Source organism: Varroa jacobsoni, unplaced genomic scaffold (genome assembly GCF_002532875.2).
Source record: "Varroa jacobsoni isolate VJ856 unplaced genomic scaffold, vjacob_1.0 scaffold_181, whole genome shotgun sequence".
Lineage (NCBI taxonomy): Eukaryota > Metazoa > Arthropoda > Arachnida > Mesostigmata > Varroidae > Varroa > Varroa jacobsoni.
Genome location: NW_019213083.1, coordinates 120,996 through 138,606, shown reverse-complemented (window position 1 = coordinate 138,606; position 17,611 = coordinate 120,996). Strand labels below are relative to the sequence as shown.

General features: G+C 40.4%; 2 protein-coding genes across 4 annotated transcripts in view; one reads left to right on the top strand and one right to left on the bottom strand.

The window, feature by feature from the left end:
* Nucleotides 1–4,778: 4,778 nt before the first annotated feature.
* On the top strand, nucleotides 4,779–10,116 carry Ifrd1 (Interferon-related developmental regulator 1). Of its 2 annotated transcripts, none has more exons than XM_022853022.1 (5): nucleotides 4,779–4,809; nucleotides 6,956–7,081; nucleotides 8,152–8,755; nucleotides 8,952–9,503; nucleotides 9,886–10,116. In XM_022853022.1, exons 1-5 carry the CDS (start codon nucleotides 4,794–4,796, stop codon nucleotides 9,908–9,910), a joined length of 1,323 nt encoding a protein of 440 aa, XP_022708757.1. In that variant the 5' UTR covers nucleotides 4,779–4,793; the 3' UTR covers nucleotides 9,911–10,116. The 2 variants fall into 2 exon arrangements, with proteins under 2 accessions (XP_022708757.1, XP_022708748.1); XM_022853013.2 differs by lacking the exon at nucleotides 4,779–4,809 and adding an exon at nucleotides 4,974–5,056.
* A 1,013-nt stretch (nucleotides 10,117–11,129) lies between these two features.
* Nucleotides 11,130–17,611, bottom strand: part of raptor (regulatory associated protein of MTOR complex 1) — a 28,662-nt gene continuing 22,180 nt past the window's right edge. The window contains exons 12-16 of one of the 2 annotated variants that reach the window (XM_022852969.2): nucleotides 16,416–16,731; nucleotides 15,696–16,218; nucleotides 14,858–15,434; nucleotides 14,570–14,699; nucleotides 11,130–14,221 (exon numbers count right to left, since the gene is read on the bottom strand). In XM_022852969.2, coding sequence (XP_022708704.1) covers nucleotides 14,159–14,221; nucleotides 14,570–14,699; nucleotides 14,858–15,434; nucleotides 15,696–16,218; nucleotides 16,416–16,731 — 1,609 coding nt within the window. In that variant the 3' untranslated portion in view covers nucleotides 11,130–14,158. Of the gene's footprint in view, nucleotides 14,222–14,569; nucleotides 14,700–14,857; nucleotides 15,435–15,695; nucleotides 16,222–16,415; nucleotides 16,732–17,611 lie in introns of both variants that reach the window. The other variant, XM_022852954.2, reaches the window with a different exon arrangement.

The following is a 17,611-nucleotide window of genomic DNA, read 5'->3' as shown; positions in this document are numbered from 1 at the left end:
ATATATGTATAGTAAGCTTTCTATAAGCTATATATATATATTGACTCCTAAATTGGAATTTATTTTTACACATTATTTAGGGGACTAGATAAAGATTTCAATACTTTTTTTTACATGCTCTGGAAGTATAATTCAATACAATAACTATTCAGTGCATCATAGCATTAATTCAATACCTAAACAGGCAATTCATCACGAAATGCTTTTTCCTCAATCCACGAGTAACTTTTTTTTTATTAACCGCCGTCTACTATAGGCTTAAATTCACTTAAGTATGTTTCAAATATGGTACGTACATAAGTTTTGGGTTAAGGAAAAGCCAAGGGTCCCATAAATGCAAGAACTTAAAACAGCAAAAAAGTCCGAAAGGTGGAAAATATCTCAACGATTGACCGTAGCAGCTTACCTGGATGCTCCAACTGATATTAGCCTCATTGGAAAAGCGGTTCATTTTTAAATAAAAAATACAGCTGTATCAAAAATGTGCCTTGGAGCTATTGCTGCGAGCTTTTCCTCAAAAATTCCTTTGGAACTTAATTGAGGACCTTTTAGTTTGTCTTATGAAATCTTCTCAGATTTCTCAGAAGCCGCATGGAAACCGGCAATAACGTAGGCCGTCAATTTAGATGAGGAGTTTTTTCATCTTCATGGGAGATTTGTCCAACGCCAAGACATATAATTTCTTTCAATTTTTAAAATTCTTTAAATTCTTAAAATTCGAATGGAAAATAAGTTTTTTTTTCATTCGAATTTTAAAAACGACGCATGACGAGTTTCTTCTAGAAAGGACGGGTCTTATTTTAGCACTAAAAGGGATGAATGAACGCATGCCCGTTACGGCAAGCGGGTTATGAAAGTTTGTTTCGATTTAGGTGCCGTATTCTATCCTTTATCGTCATCTCTAACAGATGATGTCTGGTAAGGAAGTGCTTTTTGTGAGACGGGAATACTTCCAAATCAAATATATACATATATACGTTATCATTAAGGTTTCCGCAAAAAGGGCCTAAACCAGTCGTATTCGTTTTAAAACCTTTCCATTTCCCCGACAGTCGTAAAACATGTTTTATGTAGTTCGCATCATAAGCACATATTTTCAAAAATGTAAAAGTTTATAATTACATAGGGGCTTTAGTTCAAAATTTTAGAACTTTTCCTACAAAAGGCCTTATGTTTTTAAATAACAGAAAAAGATGCCTCGATTTTTCATTCTTTATACAAGTGTTGATCTCGTCGATTTTGGCGACGGTGGCCACGGGGGCTTCCGCAAGGCAACCCGTCATATGTGCTCTCTCCCTCTGCCTCTCTCCCTCCCCCTCCCGTTTTTAGATCGTTCCCTTCTGATACGCAATAACGATTTTAGCCGTATCTGTGCCAGTTAGAACCCGATTGTGTATTCGGCCCTGTAGCTCAACGAAGGTAAATTTGCGCAAGAAGAGCAAGCTGTGTTTCCGTAGTTGTTTTTCAGATGCTGTCGCTTCGTCAACAGCGGTGCTGGTGGTGAGATCATGCCTATGATTGCAAATATAAACAACGACGATGACGATCATGGCGACCTCTATTGATGGCGTTGCCACAAACGCACTTAGCCGCTGCTACTGGCTATTGCTTGTTGGGTTTGTAAGTAGCATTGATGCAATGTCCACTGTGTACAACCACAGCAGTAGACTTCGGTTTCTGTTATTGGTAGGTGTGATCACCAGACCGAATCAACAGATACTCCCACCGCTCTCCTAATATTAACAAGGGCAAAAGGGGCAACATGAGCAAAAACAATATTGAAAACAACAACGACACCAATCTGTTAGCCAATGACTATTAGATTTCTACAGAGTCACACAGGCTCAGCAACGTAGTATGTTGCAGCAGCAGAAGCTACCATCTTGTACTATCCGCGGTGTCGTTTATAGTACCTAAATGACTCAATTCAGACGTCAGATAGGGCAACAGCAGTCAGTAAGGGAACACGATTGATGATTTTATTGATCACATCCGCATTCTATCTCATTAATTAAATTCGCGTATTATATCGGATGCAGTTCTGGACATGCTTAAGGGCAAAAGAAAAATTTTCATCTAACACCTGGAGAAGATTAGGCTAATAGAAGACACCGAGCAAAAGCATAGCATATTTAACAATTACCGTTGGATTCAATATACAATAAAAATATAAAGAAATACAATCGTAATCTACTACAGTGGATTCTTGATATCTAATTGAATTGAAGCAAATCTGACGCCGTTTGATCAAACTTTGCCAAGGAATTAAAACGTAAAGTCAACTACAGCCGCCGTATGATCGTCATTAAAGAATATTCCGCTAGTTAATACTATAGCGAATCAATGTGAGCATCTTAAAAATATAGTTGACATTACGTAGTGTTTCTAGTTAGTGCTGAATACGAAACATTGCGTTTACGTTATTATGCACTTAGGTGCTACTATCACTCTATCTTAGGGTCTTAATCTACGTGCACTAATCGTACAATGCCAGCGACGGCATTTTCTGGTAACTTGACGACAAGCAAAGAGGATGATCGAGAGGGAAAACCTGAAATTTGTTTAATTGTTGTTCATATTAGTCATCCGCCATATTTGAACAACGGAAAAATGAATACACGCGGCCGCGTTAATCATCAGCTTCAGTGGGACCGTACAATAATAGTAATTAATCATAATCATTACCAATGTATTTATTCACTATATAGTTCGCCAGCTACATTTTCATATTAAAATATACTACTATTGGCGGAAGTACTTTTGCGTGTCCTAACAAACCTTTTATTCACTTGAATTATACTGCGATTTCAACATTTCATGGTCAAATCTGGACATTCATTGAGTTATGTCTCGGCGGTAAATCGTAATATACTCTATATCAATAAGTTAAAAATGCAATATAAAAATACTGTAGCATTTTTCAATGATTATGCAACCGGGAAAACAATGCAACTCTCGGGGGCAGCCTTGTTCCCTGTACATCCATTTATCCTTTTATTCGTTCCTAAAAACTTCGTGAAGTTCAGCTTTATCGGAACTTAGAGGAAAACCTTATCAGGAAATTAGATACTTGTTGTGTGGATGACGATGCTGGTGTCAGCGATTAGGCCGTTTTCAAATTAACTAGCCTTTATTTTCCGTGTGAAGAGAAATAACATCGGGTGGCGTGGTCTGATTTCAGAATACAAAATTAAGGAAGGAAGTAGGTCAAGTTTACGGGTGTGAGCAGATCATATTAGAGCTAGCAAGACGCGCTGCGCTGTTGTAAGCGTTCCGCTTGTGTGTGCGTGCGAGCGTTATAGCATGCCTTGAGCAAAGGCATGTTCTAAATCAGGTTGTTAGTCTATACATAAGACAAATACACCGACAATACTGTACATACACAGTTTGCATCTGTATACAATACTTTGTCATTATATTTGAAACATACGAACTGCTAGAAGAAATATTACGTAAAAGTTTCAGTTTTTTCGAACAGCATCGAAGTGACGCTACCGCTCCTTTTTATATGGGTCTGCCCACATCGAGTTACAATGTACCGAATGATAGCTTTAAAATTTAAAGACTGGAACGTGGCAGCATTGTTCTAGAATTCGATTCTTGGGTGATGTACCTAGTTCTTTATTTCATCTTTAAGTCGTCATTACGTTGAAACGCCGATAACCTTCAGATACAGCTGCCCAGCTATCGCTACCATTGCCTCGTTTAGGATCGAGTCGCTGATTATAGCCGCAGCCTCTCCTGTAAGTGTTTGGTGCAGCCGTTTTTGCCAAACTACTTGGCTCTAACAAAATATTCCACCTCATCCGCTCTTTATTGATCCCTAATATATTCTTCCATGGAAAATACTCACAAGCTATTAGTTCTTACCGTTTACTATTACTGGGACGCCTGTGGCACCTTTTAAGAATTTGAGATGTATACTACTATAGACTGATACTTACCCAGTAGCAGTTGCACATGTAGCCATGCGTGCTATAATAATAATGGTAAATACATAATCAGTAGCACAGGAGAGTCAGTAGCTCGCTCCCTGCTGTTCACGAGCAGGCGTGAGGGCGGGACGGAGGGGGTATGCTGACGAAATTTCAGAGTGAGAGCGAACTCAACGTAAACGAGGAGCGTGCTCCGCAAGCAATGACGTCAAGATGTGACGAATTGAGAAGTCGAAGAAGAACGAGCCGCTGTATCGGACGTAAAAACTTGGAAACACTTACATTTTGTAATGTGATGGCTGAGAACTGGCGAAGCATTAAGGCCATTTGACAACCATATCACAGAAACAGTTAGCCGGCGCATGTAGGACGCCGCCGCCGGATTCGGATATTCGATGACAGCAGGAGGACTAGCGCGTATTTTCGATTATGAGGTTGAAAGATCTGCAGAAGCTTAACTGTGAAATAACTAGAAAGCCTAGGTCCTTTAATTCTTCCCACCTATGTGTTTAGATGTATGTCTGCATAGCCTTTCTCCCTTCCCTTGCGAAGTATGCATTGCAGTATGTCATGAGAGATGGGGCATACTTGCGTGACAAAGACGGACAACACGAACTGCGTATTTGTGTATGTGTGTCTGTTCTTATTGTTGAAAGACAACGTTATAAGCATGTTGGAATAGGAAAGGGCCCAGGAGCAAACTCCGGAAACTCCCCACTGGTGGAAAGGGCATCGGGGCTGCGTTTTTATTGAAAACACACGAAGGCCTTTCGAAGCGTCTCGTGTGTATCATTTTACGTCATTGCATATGCTATACTCTTTTAAGAAGGGGATAAGCAGATTTGACGATGCGGATCCATGAGAATCATGATAGGTTTGTTGGTTGTTAGATTTGGACAGGGGCAGTCTTTGCAGAGCCTGTTATACAGATCAAGGTTCAATTACTTGTGGTGGTTAAGATTCAAAGGTAAAAAGCAAAGAGAGCCAGGATTCATAGCACTATGTACTGAAACAACAGTCGTGCACGCCAAAACTCTGTTGCATAACGTTATGTTAAAAAGTGACTAAGCCTTAGTTCAAAAGAGGATTAACTGGCGACATGATGGGGACCGGTCGACGTCGTAAGTTTAAAAGCAACAGTTTTATTAATTAACATTTAAACGATGAAATTCTATGAAGAAGTGGTAAATATAGTACGACGTGACTAAAACCAGAATCGTTTAGTTGTTATATTCCATTACCTTAGTAGCAACGTAGTCTGTGTATGGTTTATGGTGTTATATTTTCCAATTTCCACTATAAATTTCTACTTAAAACCCAGTAAACTAGTTCCCAAGAGCTGTCACCTAATGCCGACACAAATAAAGCGTATAGTGCTTTATTTTAAAGTATGCAGTTGCAATACTTGTACGTTTCGTAGCGTTTATTTTTCAACGAACTACGAGTCGGAAGCCGTATGCTTCATGAATAATCGCGAGTAAAAGATTGTCATAAGAATTAGACATTACATTATGTATCCACTACTGTTAAATTAGAACGACCTTAAGACAGAAAAAAGGGTCCCTAGGGGTTATACTAAGTGCTTCGTCTGTATTGTCGTTTGATCTACGGTCTAGTCTAGTCTGATCATCTGACATTATTAATCTAGAGAGTATTAGGTTATTATGCCAGCCAGCAAAAGACCGTCCCCACCATTGGGAATTACTTCTCAGTTATCTGTTGAAACATTTGTCCCTTACTCTGATCTACCCCATTATTTTTTCTGTTGTGGTACTTTTAATATGCTGGTGTAGTGCGCACAGCCTTTTTGCCAAGGAGAGAGAGAGTCGTTCAACTTCTATGAGCCGTAGTGCCATACTGGCCATATTAGACACTACCCGGCGTACCTTCGCACAGTAATATTCGTCTGCATAGGATGCGAGTAGGTGTATATACAGCATATGTGTATGCTTCAGAAAGTAAGAACTTCCTCGATCCTGTTGCTCCACTACAAAAAATATGAAGTATGAGCGTCGTAGTTTTCGCATCTATGGATGATTTTTTCGCTTTTAATAGAATGATGATAGAAAGGAAACCGTGGGTGAAGAAACCGACATTAAGGCGAAGTTGTGGGAAAAGAGCATACGCGAGCAACATTGGGGCATGGGCATTAAATAGGTTGAATTTTCGTGGTCAGGAGTGTATGCAGGAGCTGAAGTAAAGATGGGCAAGAGCACAACTTCAAAATTGTTTGCCGATGCCATTTTGTCATGGACTGATTGAACTGTCCGACCCAATTTGGAGCTAGTAAAACCATGCAGCGGATGAACGGATGGATGCACAGTAATCATGATAACGAACTTTGTATATATGGAAGCAGATGCATACGAACGTATACATGAAGTGTGCTAGGCTTCGTGGACGATAAAGCCAACGAAAAAGGGTAAACTTTTTCTACATAAATTCTATATAAAAAAAAAAAGCATAAAACGTACTACGTCTGTAGCAAGTTTATAGAAGCACCGATAGGTTTGTGCTTACTTTACATCCACTACATTAACGAACGCCGCTAGACGTATGTCACTCGAAGCGTAGAGCGTAAATTCGCGAACACGTTTGCTTTATCGTTTCGAATACTGTTACTAATTTTCTACACTTTATGCGTTTATTTTTTCTTGAGAAAAACCTATAGTAGTATGTGTGTGTGTGTGTGGTTGTTTCTATATTATAAAAGAGATGGGAAATATTTTCTATCGGCTATTTAGATTGTTGAACAAATAAAAAAAAGAAATTTCGTATGTATTTTACAATATGATACGTGGTGCGGTGGATCTCGACGTTTTCTCCTGTATTTTCATTGATACAAAAAATATCGTATGCGCTATAACAACAGATGCTTGACAGCGTCTTTCTGTGTCATCAGTAGGGGTTGTTTGTGTAACGATGTATTAAGTCATTAGATGAGCAACACCGACGAGTCTAAACGAATTCTTAGGTGAAATACCAATAGCATTTCATACTTTTTTCCGAAACTTTTACAGGTCGCAATAAAGGTGGCGGCGGAGGTAGTCAGTACGAGTCGTCGGATGAGGACTCCCTTGAAACGTGCTCCGTCTTTTCAGGCGAATCTCGCGCGGGAAACAATCGCGCTTCCCAACAGAATACAGGTGAGCAATACAATAAAGCGTCCATTTCCAAATTAGTAAATCAAAATGAATCTTCACTACACAGAGCAAACCGTTCGGATAAGAAGAACGTGGCTCAAAGCAAGTTGGACCAGACCTATTGTCGCGTACAGTCTGGCTTTGTTAAGGTTGTGCAGCGACCCTCAGGATCGCCACGAACTTGGTGTGATTCGGATTGACGGTCCGCAGTGAAAAAGCCGAAATAAGAAAAGATACATACACAAGACTAAAGCTTTAAAATGTGAGGGCTATTATACAATGTATGTAATGCATACTAGCTAAAAGTCATCAGATATTTGTGTACATTCCTTAGTGTCCCAAAAAGCCTAAAACTGACCTAGAACAGTTTTTTTGTTGAACCTCGAGGGTGTAGTAATTTTTCTAGTCATTTATTATAGAACTGACTGCTTGGCTATAACTGGTTATAAGTAATATGGCGACAATCCTAAAAAGCAGCGTTCGATCTATTAAAGATAGAGTTGAGTATCTGGATTTTCTGTTTCTAGATTTTTATTTTACTGTATATGTCAGCTTTGAAACCCGAATGCTTGGACTAGCATTATTCTACAATTGTTTGAGTTTTAAGCTCTGGCAATTGGACCCTTAGCTTTGTGATTGGTTCTAACCGTAAGATAAAGCCAAACCCTGCTACTCTTTTCACTATTAATTAAATCTGTTGTGGTGGAATTCAATTCATTGACTATCCGTAATAGACGACCGGTTATTTAATTGCTTTTCTAATGTCTCCCTTTCAGTGGACGCCTTCCTATGCCAGTCTGCGCCGGTGTAGCTTTTGTCATTTATTTTCGGGTTGCCCTGTTGGCTTTGGGTTGGTTTTCGGGTGGTGCTGCTTAGGCAGAATATTGTTGTTATATGTCTATGAACTTGTATACATATTTGCATACGCAGCTTTATGTTGGTGTTTATAAAATGTCTAGTAAGTTATGTATGTGCATAAATAACATGATATACGGTCGTATAGAGGGTACAGCAAAAACAAATAATTTTTATGAACACGCGTTAAATATTCGTCTGTTTTATGTGATTCATAGATGAGGACGGAAGTAATTCAGGAGCCGAGGAAGTTGATCACTTCGAGGACAAACTGAAAGAGGCTATTGACGGCGCTTCAACGGTAAAGACAGGGCCACGTCGAACAACCTACCTACAGGTTCTACGGCAAGCATTAGCTGACCGATTTTGCCCAGAGTTCCTTGCGACTAGACCATGCACAATGGTTGACATCGTTGAAAAGTCCGTGAAAAAAGGTCGACCCGATGAACAGGCAGCAGCTTGTGCCTTGGCCTGCATTCTCGTCTTACAATATGGTCCTGAGCCTGACAGTGTGCACATCTACGATACGCTGAATAAAACTCTCGGACATATGGTGACCAATGCGGGCTTACCGTACGCTACTCGTCAGCAGTGTGCCAATGCGCTCGCAATCACTGCTTACATAGCTGACACTAATCCTCTTAACATCCGCGAGATTATGGACGAACTACGGTCAGTGTTTTCCGGCGCTTATCTTAAAGGCGACGGCATGCCGCCAACGATCACTCCAGAGCAGTCGGCGCTATACCAGACAGCGCTACAGTCATGGGCATTGCTGCTGACAGCATTACCTGCCGATCTCGCCTATAACCACCTTAACAGGTAAGATAACAGAGAAAACATGTTTTTCTCTTTATCATACAATTTTGCTAATATACTATAAATTGTTATGCTACCTTATTGGCTGTATAGCATTGATGATGGTGTGATATGCTAACACAATATTTTCACCTTCTGCTGCTGCTGCTGCTGCCGCCGCCGCGACGTGGGAATACGTGTATGTGTGTGTTCGACATAGACATCTGGCACCGATTTGTGGTGTTCTTGAGAGCAACGATGTCGACCTGTGTATAGCAGCTGGCGAGACAATAGCCTTGATGTTTGAAATCGGGCGCGGCCAGAAGCATATGTTTAAGCCTGAAGATCCTCGATTTCATCTTCAAAACTTGCGTGCAAAGTTGAATGAGCTCAAAACCGGTTCGCAAAAGTCACACACGAAAAAGGATCGAAAAATTCAAAAGTCATCATTTAGAGATATTGAACGAGGAATTACAGATGAAGAGGGTCCTGATTTCACTGTTCACTTTGGAGTAGAAGCCCTCCACATTCGAACATGGGTGGACAAGCGAACGTACGATGCACTTATCGGCGTGCTGGGCCGTGGCATGAATCATCATTTGCAGACGAACGATTGTCTCCGATCTTTATTCAGCTTGGGTGCACCACTAGTACCAGGCAGCAAGGAATCTGAAGGACTGTTTGATAAAGCTTCCAAATTCAAGCGGCATATGGCCAACGTCGCGATGGATCGCCATCGTACGCAAAAGCTGGCGAAACATCGAGATAAACGGTAAGACATTATTCGGTATACAGGCAGTTATGAGCAGACAGCAAAGTACCAGGTCGAAAACCATAACTGTGCCAACGTGTCTTAAATTGTCGTGAAAACTAGATCAATGGGAATGGCATAATAAAAAAACTGCCGCTTCTGCCAGTCATTATTAGGATTAGCAAAAACAAGACTTACACATGTAAGTTTTTCACAGTCTGCAACAATGCCGAACGATATGAATATTTTCATACAGCTTTAGAAAACGTAATATTACGTATTTCGTTATTCAGTAAAAGTATATGCTTATTAGATAACAACAATTCGCTGGGGTCCAAGAAAATGAAATTAACAATAACTAATTTCCAACACAATTCGTATGATTTGCAATTGATTGTTTCAGAATGGACGTTTGTAGAAGCGACTAAATCATCCTCTGCATCCGAGCAGGTTAGGAGAAATGGGCATATAGGAAATTATAAAAAAACGTGAACGTAAACAGTCTACGCTGGAGAAGAGAACCCATATGCTCTCTAATGTATACGTGACATAGTAATATGTAAATTATATGTAACCGCTAAATAATAAATATTATATATTATACATGAATAGCTTAGTCGTAAAGATCCTTCAAGTGTGTTGTATTTCATAATAGGTATCTTTTAATAGATAGATAGATTTAAATATGAATTTGGATTGTTTTCGTCTAATTTTTTTTTTAACTATAACAGATTTAGTTAAAGCTCATGAGTAGCTAAAAACATTTTGGGAACGGGTGAGGCGTTCTCTGATAGTTATTGTTGTGGCCTTGTATTACTTCAGAAGCATTAAAAAGGCAAGATAAAAGAGTTGCCAGTTCTCAACCGAACGAGTTATTTGTAGACCGAAAGCGATGTGAATTGCAAAATGGCGGACAAATGCAGTGGCTTGACGGCAAGGTTCACTTCGTATTGAACGAATTAACTGGAGATCACGGATACGAATAGATTATTCTCACAAGAAAAACGGCATTATTACCAAATTAATGTAATACTTCTACTTAATTGATGTAATAGCTTGCAAAAGCTTTACTTCTCGCCAGCGTGGACGGTACATCGATGCCGTATATAACGACAACGGGAAAAGAAAAATGCATTGCATTAACAGCAGACTGAAACTAACATTTCAGAAGGTGGTTTCCAAACGAACTGTCTCCTTGGTGATCTATGAACGAACACCAACCGCAAGTAGCAATGTTATTAATTATTTACGCAACCAGAACTAGAATTAAACCAAATGAAAGATTTCGTAAGTTTCGTCTTTCTGCGGTGTTCGTTCGTCTTTCAGTGTTATCAGTCAGATGAGGATTGCACCAAATTCACCATGTCTTGGGTAATAAAGTCTATTTATGCCCCTTATGTCAGCCATTTTCGATCGTGATAGCAGAGAATGGTTAACAATTCATTATATACAACTACAGCCATACCTTAATCATACATTAGCGTACATATATCGCGGTACAATATGGCAGTTTCAGCTTGAAGTGCATTTGTGTGACGTCAAAAAAAAGCAGCGCAGAAGCTGCAAAAGTTTTCTATAATTTTTGCAACTTCTATAACTAACGCTAGTCAGTTTATTTTATGAAGGGAATTATTTCGAAAAGAGAGGTAACAGTAGTCATGATTTACTTTTATTTTGCATATCATTTATTTGTTGATACATACTAGTTAATTTTTTTAGTCAGGCCAATAACTTCACTGACATAATTCGATTGCGACACTTTATCGAATTTTTTACTTGTAAAACATATTGCCTTACGACTAACTGTACATCTTTGTATTCTCAGACCCCGAACCTACTCGAGCTGTAGTTGTACATCTCGTAGATGGTGAGACTAGGATGTACATGTTTGTAAACTAACTATTCACGCGTACATTGTTGCTAATATGTTCAAACTAATGGCAAACATTTTCGAATTTTGAGATTGTTTTTAGTGTGCTAACACTAGCTTGTTTTTCAAAAGGGAACATAAATAAGAAACGAATCTTCAGATAATAATGGCCGTGTTCTACTTGTATAGACGCTTTCCAGTAAAACACAGCCTCGTATGCGTTTCAAATAAAATGGGAAGAGCACCAGATCACGTGACGGTTGTGTGGATATCGACGCCGGTACGTCTGCTGATAATCGCAACATTAGTTAACGGCATTGCACTGGTAAAGACCACTGGTGTTACCATTCGATAGATACGTGCTCTTCGTTTCAACAAACGAATGAATTCTCTTCGTATAGAAAAAATAGTGCTTCCTCATAGCTCATGAAACCAACCAAGAAAAAAGACCATTTCTTTGAGCAATCATTGAACCGATCACAGATCAGTTTAAACCTTTAAACGTAATTAACGTTTTTTTTACAGTAGCGAAATGTTGACTATCTGTTCTCTGGATGCTGGTTTTTAATCCTGTTGCGTTTGCGTATTGCCTTTTTTTGTCATAACCCCCAGCGAGCGCGCCACGCACAGAAGAAAGCAGGAGGGGGCAGAAGAAATATAAAAAGACACATCTAAAATGGGGGCCGGACTCTTCTCTTTTACACATGAGTTCCAAATCTAGCTTCATTCTATTTCTAATTTTCCTGATTTTGCGAACCTTCGTTCGTTTTTTGCCCATGGATCACTTAAGACCGTTATCATCACACACGTGACAGCTGCTTCTTGCCACACCCTTCAGACCCCACCCAGGCTCCACTAACCAACACGTATTTTTTTATGTACCACTGACTTGGTTCGTTCTTATACATTGCCGTAACAAAACCCGACACATTGCGTTCAGCTATCGTGATCATTAGAGACATTATTTTTGTCGCTCATCCTTTACACATAGCCCCATTCGATTCCAACAGCAGACTCATTGCTACCCGTTAACCATTTACTGCGATGCACGCGCATACAGACAGCGGAATTTCTGCGATGTGTTTTCTGCTCGATCGATTTGTCAACAACGTCTTTTCTTATCTTGCCTCTTAAATATATCGTTTTTTTTTTCATAGCAATAGTAATAATTTACATTAATTACTAGCTCGACTGTATGTGCGTGTTTCTGTTTGTTCGCCTAAGATTCGTTCCAGCTTATCCATCCGAATAGCAAATAACACTATTTTTCACGGCTTATCCTACCTAATTTTATTACCCGTTAGCTTCGTACAGAATCGTTCGCTGTTTCTCGCGATGTTGCTGATCACTCTGCTGTACAAATAATCGTCAATTATCCTACGTAAACATACATTCACATATTCAATAAATATTGACGAGATAATCAAGGAAGCTATCTCTTCAATTTGTCTTTACATACTCTGCGGTTCATTTTCATCACCTTTGTACTGCTTCAGCATAATTTTTTTAGGCATCGTCATCACCATCACCGCACTCAGTCATAAACTGGCCTAACAAATAGCTAGTAGTACTAATAGTGCTCTCACCTATCTTCGCCTGCAGCGCCCATGTTTACATGTTTATGTCGTAGCAGACAGCTAATTACCTAATATCATTGTTACCAGTATCATTCTCCATCGTATCATGTAATGCCTTATATGCTATCTTTCATCAGCTATTCAGTGTGTAGTATTATAGTAAATGTTTAAGTATTTCACCGACAAACTGGCCGTAATCATACTTTCGTCGTCTAAAGTCGTCCAGCCAGCGAATCCTTCGCCATTGTTGCTTTATTACTAATAATATATATATATATATATATATATATATAGTCAAGCTGTGGTTTGCGTATTAGTATATAACAGAGGTATTTATGAAACTGTGCCTTAATTCGTCGTCGCGGGCCTTGCTGTTGTTGTATGTGCAGTATCTATTATTCTATTGTTTCATCTGTGGCATCCCTGTTTTACAAGGTTATTCGTTGGCAGAAATACAGACAACATACCATAGATATTACAATTGTTAGTAATAGATAAACGTCATTCGTGTCTTGCTCAGGCCTCGTTTCGAGGATGCTACTGTACACAAGGTCCTAAATACAATTCATTCATAGTTAGGTGGTGCGCATTTACACTAAGCGCTCCTATTCTTATGGTAATATTGTTGTCATTGTTTTTGTTTGTGTATAATGAGCGCGTGCCGAGCGTCTATCTTACTTTCATTATTCAGTCAAAGCCAAAGGCCCGGCCTCTGATCGACGCTTCTGTAGCTATTTTCCTCTTGTTTCAGTAAATACAAAGGAAGACAGAGGACGCGTTCTGTTTTGTTTCCTCTATTAGAAAGAGAAATCGCAAGATAAGGGAAAAGGACAGGGATGTCTCGCGTATTGACTCGCGGATGACCTGACTGACCACACATCTAAAAATTTACCTAAATAATATTGCCCTTATGTTTTTGTTGGGTGTTTTGAACTGAGTGTGGCGCCATAACCATATTGCTTTCGCCGAGTGAATCGAACGAATGAGTTAACATTATTCGACCCTGCCCGTCCTGTCGGTGTGACCTCATCGTATTTTATTTAATAACACAGCATCATAGTAGGGCAGGTCGCAAGCTTCTTTATCTTCCTGTTCTTTATCTGACTAGACTTACAGTGTTCCTTGGGACCAGTTATTTGCTCAAGTGACTTTACAATTAGCGGCAGTCCGGGGATATTTCTCTTTAGGGGATCAGCATCGGCACTGGTGTTGCTGCATCGCCACTTTTCTCAGCTTCGTCTACGTTGGTACAGTGACACAGTGCTATCTTGGTAAGCCGTTGCTAAACACATCTGTAAATCGATTATAAATATGGGGGCACGACGTAAATACTTTTTCGACAAACGGCAGATCAGAGTCGTGGTTTCGGCAATGTTGCCGATGCATAAAAATAGTGCAAAAGAAAAGTAACCTATTGGACGATGAACCTACTAGCATTATTATTTTTATTGTTTATTATTATTTTTTTTAATTAGCCTTGGCCACACTGGTTGGAAAATAGGTTCGAACCACTCGCTTTATTTATAACGTTTGCACGATGGAAGAAGCAGCAAAACAAATTATAACGCATTAGTCGTTATAGATTAATTTGTTGCTGTTCAACTTAAGCAAACTCTGAAGTTTTTCAACGATCTCCATACCTTGTACGGATGGAAGGCAATTGCGTTTATGGGTGACGTTTTTTGACCTGAAAACCAATCAGTATGAGGTTTCAAGATGTGCGCCGGTCCACTTTCCTCCTGTACGACAACGTTTGCGGTCTGTGTTCCGCTGCAAGAAGATATATCCGTAATGTTAGACATACGAGTAAACTGATTTATTGTGAGTATAATCTGTACTTCTAATAAGTTTGCTGTGTCCTGTATCATATAGTTGTTTCTTGTCGTTCCCTTTGGCGCCACTGACGATCGTTCTTGTAATTAACGTACCAAGCCAGTATTCCTGGGAAGAACGGATGCACGACCATGCAGGTGAGATCCTGATTTGGAAGAGAACTTTGTCGGCAGCCCTCGGTAGGCTGCGAAGACCCTCCACCTGCGTTGCTTCCTCCTCCGGGCAACTGCCAATATCGAACGTGGCCCGAAACCGAAGCCGAAATGAGGATACGTCTGCTCATGTTCAGGTGCACACCAACCACCTGTCCAAGATGTTCACGCGTACTGAGAACTGGACGGCATATACCACCTGGTGGCTTTCTCCGATCGTACAACTTAACATAACCGTCAATTGTGCCTACAGCCAACAAACTTCCGCCAGCAGTCCGATCAAGTGAGACACACCTAACCGGAGAATCGGCATCAAGCGTGATGTCGAGGAGTCGCCGTTCAGCTGCCATATCCCAAATGCGGACAACCTTTAAATCTCCACAAGTAACGAGCTGATTGCGAGCCTGATCCCAATCGAGGAGAATTCCGGCGCATTTAAGTGTCGTCTGCATTTCGGCAGCATCCAAGGCACAGTTGAATGCCGTTACTAATTCCACCGGTTCGGGACTTTCGGTCGGTGCTGCCAAGAATCCAAGACGCAGATTGTGCGTTTATGTCATTTGCTTTCTTGTATATTCTTCGAATAGTTAAAATTAGAAATTAGTGATAATTAGAGTAACGGCTAATTGTGCATGGGGTATATATTGTATTCTAGTATTATAGGATGTATGGGGCCCATCGCCTATATTCGAAATTCTACTATAGCAATGACGATATTACTAGTATAGGCTGTAGTTCATAAAGCAAAAGTTTCTGTAATTTTTCGTGAGCGTTTGCTTACATTGGTTGTAGTATGCCGAGTAGGTGTTCGCCCAGGCGCGTACAGCTCCGTCGGTGGAAGCTGTAAACAACAAACATCGATCATGGTGAGCATTAACTAGTGTCATTGATGACAGTTTACCTTGTTGAACATTTCGCGCACAGAGAGAACCAAATCCGACTCGCGTCGTTGGATGCTCGAGAACATCGACTTCTGCCATGCGCTCCGTGTTTAGCACTGTGACCTGATGGGTATCAGCGACAAATAGCAACGGTTCAAACGGGTGAAACAATGTAGCAACCGGAGGCGCTCCCGCCTGTGGCTTTCGGGAGAACTGGTGCTCCTCAGCGCGAGCTATAGCTCCCCGCCACGTTTCCGAATGTAAGGTGTGCAATGCATGCCGTCGGACACCAGCATTTCGCATCAAACGGAATTCTCCCGCCGAGTACGCTTGTGAATCTCGATCGCTTTCCGGCGTCGTAGAACAAATTATCGTGGATGGCAAAGCAGTAGACGAGTCAGAAGTTGTCAAAGTTTGCTGTTGCTGCTGAGGATACGAACCGATAACAACAACAAAAATAGAAGACGTCATTCATCTGAATAATGTAACTGGCATTGTGTGGACCGATGAAGACCGTCACCGTGAGAAGTTAAGCTTCTTACGCGGGCCTTTATGTCAAAAAAAAATTCATTAAAGGGCTATCTCTTAGTAACTCTAACCTAACCGTTTCGGCAACCTACCGATGCTGCGATTTCTTGAAGACAGGGTTTCTGGAACTGCTTAGTAAGGGTGTCGAGGAAACTGGTAGTTATAACCGGCGTCGCAACAAGTTGGTAAGACGATTCGGAACATCCGCTAACACCACCGCCGCCGGATAAAGAAGACGCTGGTGATGATCCAGGCCCATTTACCTCGCCATTATTGAGAGTAGTCGATGAAGTAATTGAGCTGTCTGGAGCTCGTGCGTCTGTTCCGCTACCCGAAGCTCCACTGGCTGAACCGGTCAGACGGTCCTCCCGTAATTGAGGAAGCGCCTTGTCAAAGTTCTTTCGTGGTCTACAAACAAAAGGCACGAAAATATAAGCTAAGCAGATGCTGTAGATTATTTGCTACTGCTCTACCGTTTCCTGGGTTCACAATTCTGGGACACCGAGAGTATCGACAATAGGTAGCCCTTTACTACTCACCTTAGAAGCACAGTAGCCCACTATTATTTGTCGGCGGTCGAAAATTTTTATTCGATGTAAAATAGCAGATACAGCTAGGCCGAAATTACACAGATTTGGGATGACATGAGAAAAAACTAAAATATTTTTTTTTATTTCTCCTATAGTACCCAGCGTACGCATGCAAACATTGTCATTTTGTATGTCACTATACGGAAAAGGAAACATAAAATCGTCAAGAAAATAGGGAATTTGCTATGCTTTACAAAATCTTATAGTTGTCAGTGTCATTAGAAGAAATTATGCTCCCAAGCAACGGTGGCTTAGGAACAACCCAGTTCGTTATAAACACATATAGAAGTTTTTGTGCCACTTGTGCTGACCTTCAACAGGCAAAACAATGGCTGCTTCAGATTTTAATAGGCAACCAAGACCTTCAACAGAATCATAATGGATATATATGCATACATCACCCAGAATAAGAACAACTGATATTTCAGCCCATCGCTATTCCAGGACGTATTTCATGTGCAAGGTAACATATTATATCCCCATTTGAGGAATACTTATCTCACTATTTCAGGTGTCCTATGATGTGAAGAACGCCACATGAACGTAGAAAGGGGCGGTTATCATAGATAGAAATCTCTTGTTTCTAGAAATCTCATACCTTGTAACCCTTTAATGAGCGAATGTTAGACGTTGCCTCCGTAGTAAATTTACAAACAAATACGACACATAAAGAATAGCTTGCAAGAAGAGAATGGAAT

Excerpts from the sequence above, each read along its gene's own strand:
- Ifrd1 (XM_022853013.2), top strand. The coding sequence starts at position 5,035 with ATGATGGGGACCGGTCGACGTC. Across the intron at positions 8,756-8,951 it reads GCCTATAACCACCTTAACAG|ACATCTGGCACCGATTTGTG; the intron begins GTAAGATAACAG and ends TGTTCGACATAG. Across the intron at positions 9,504-9,885 it reads GCGAAACATCGAGATAAACG|AATGGACGTTTGTAGAAGCG; the intron begins GTAAGACATTAT and ends TGATTGTTTCAG.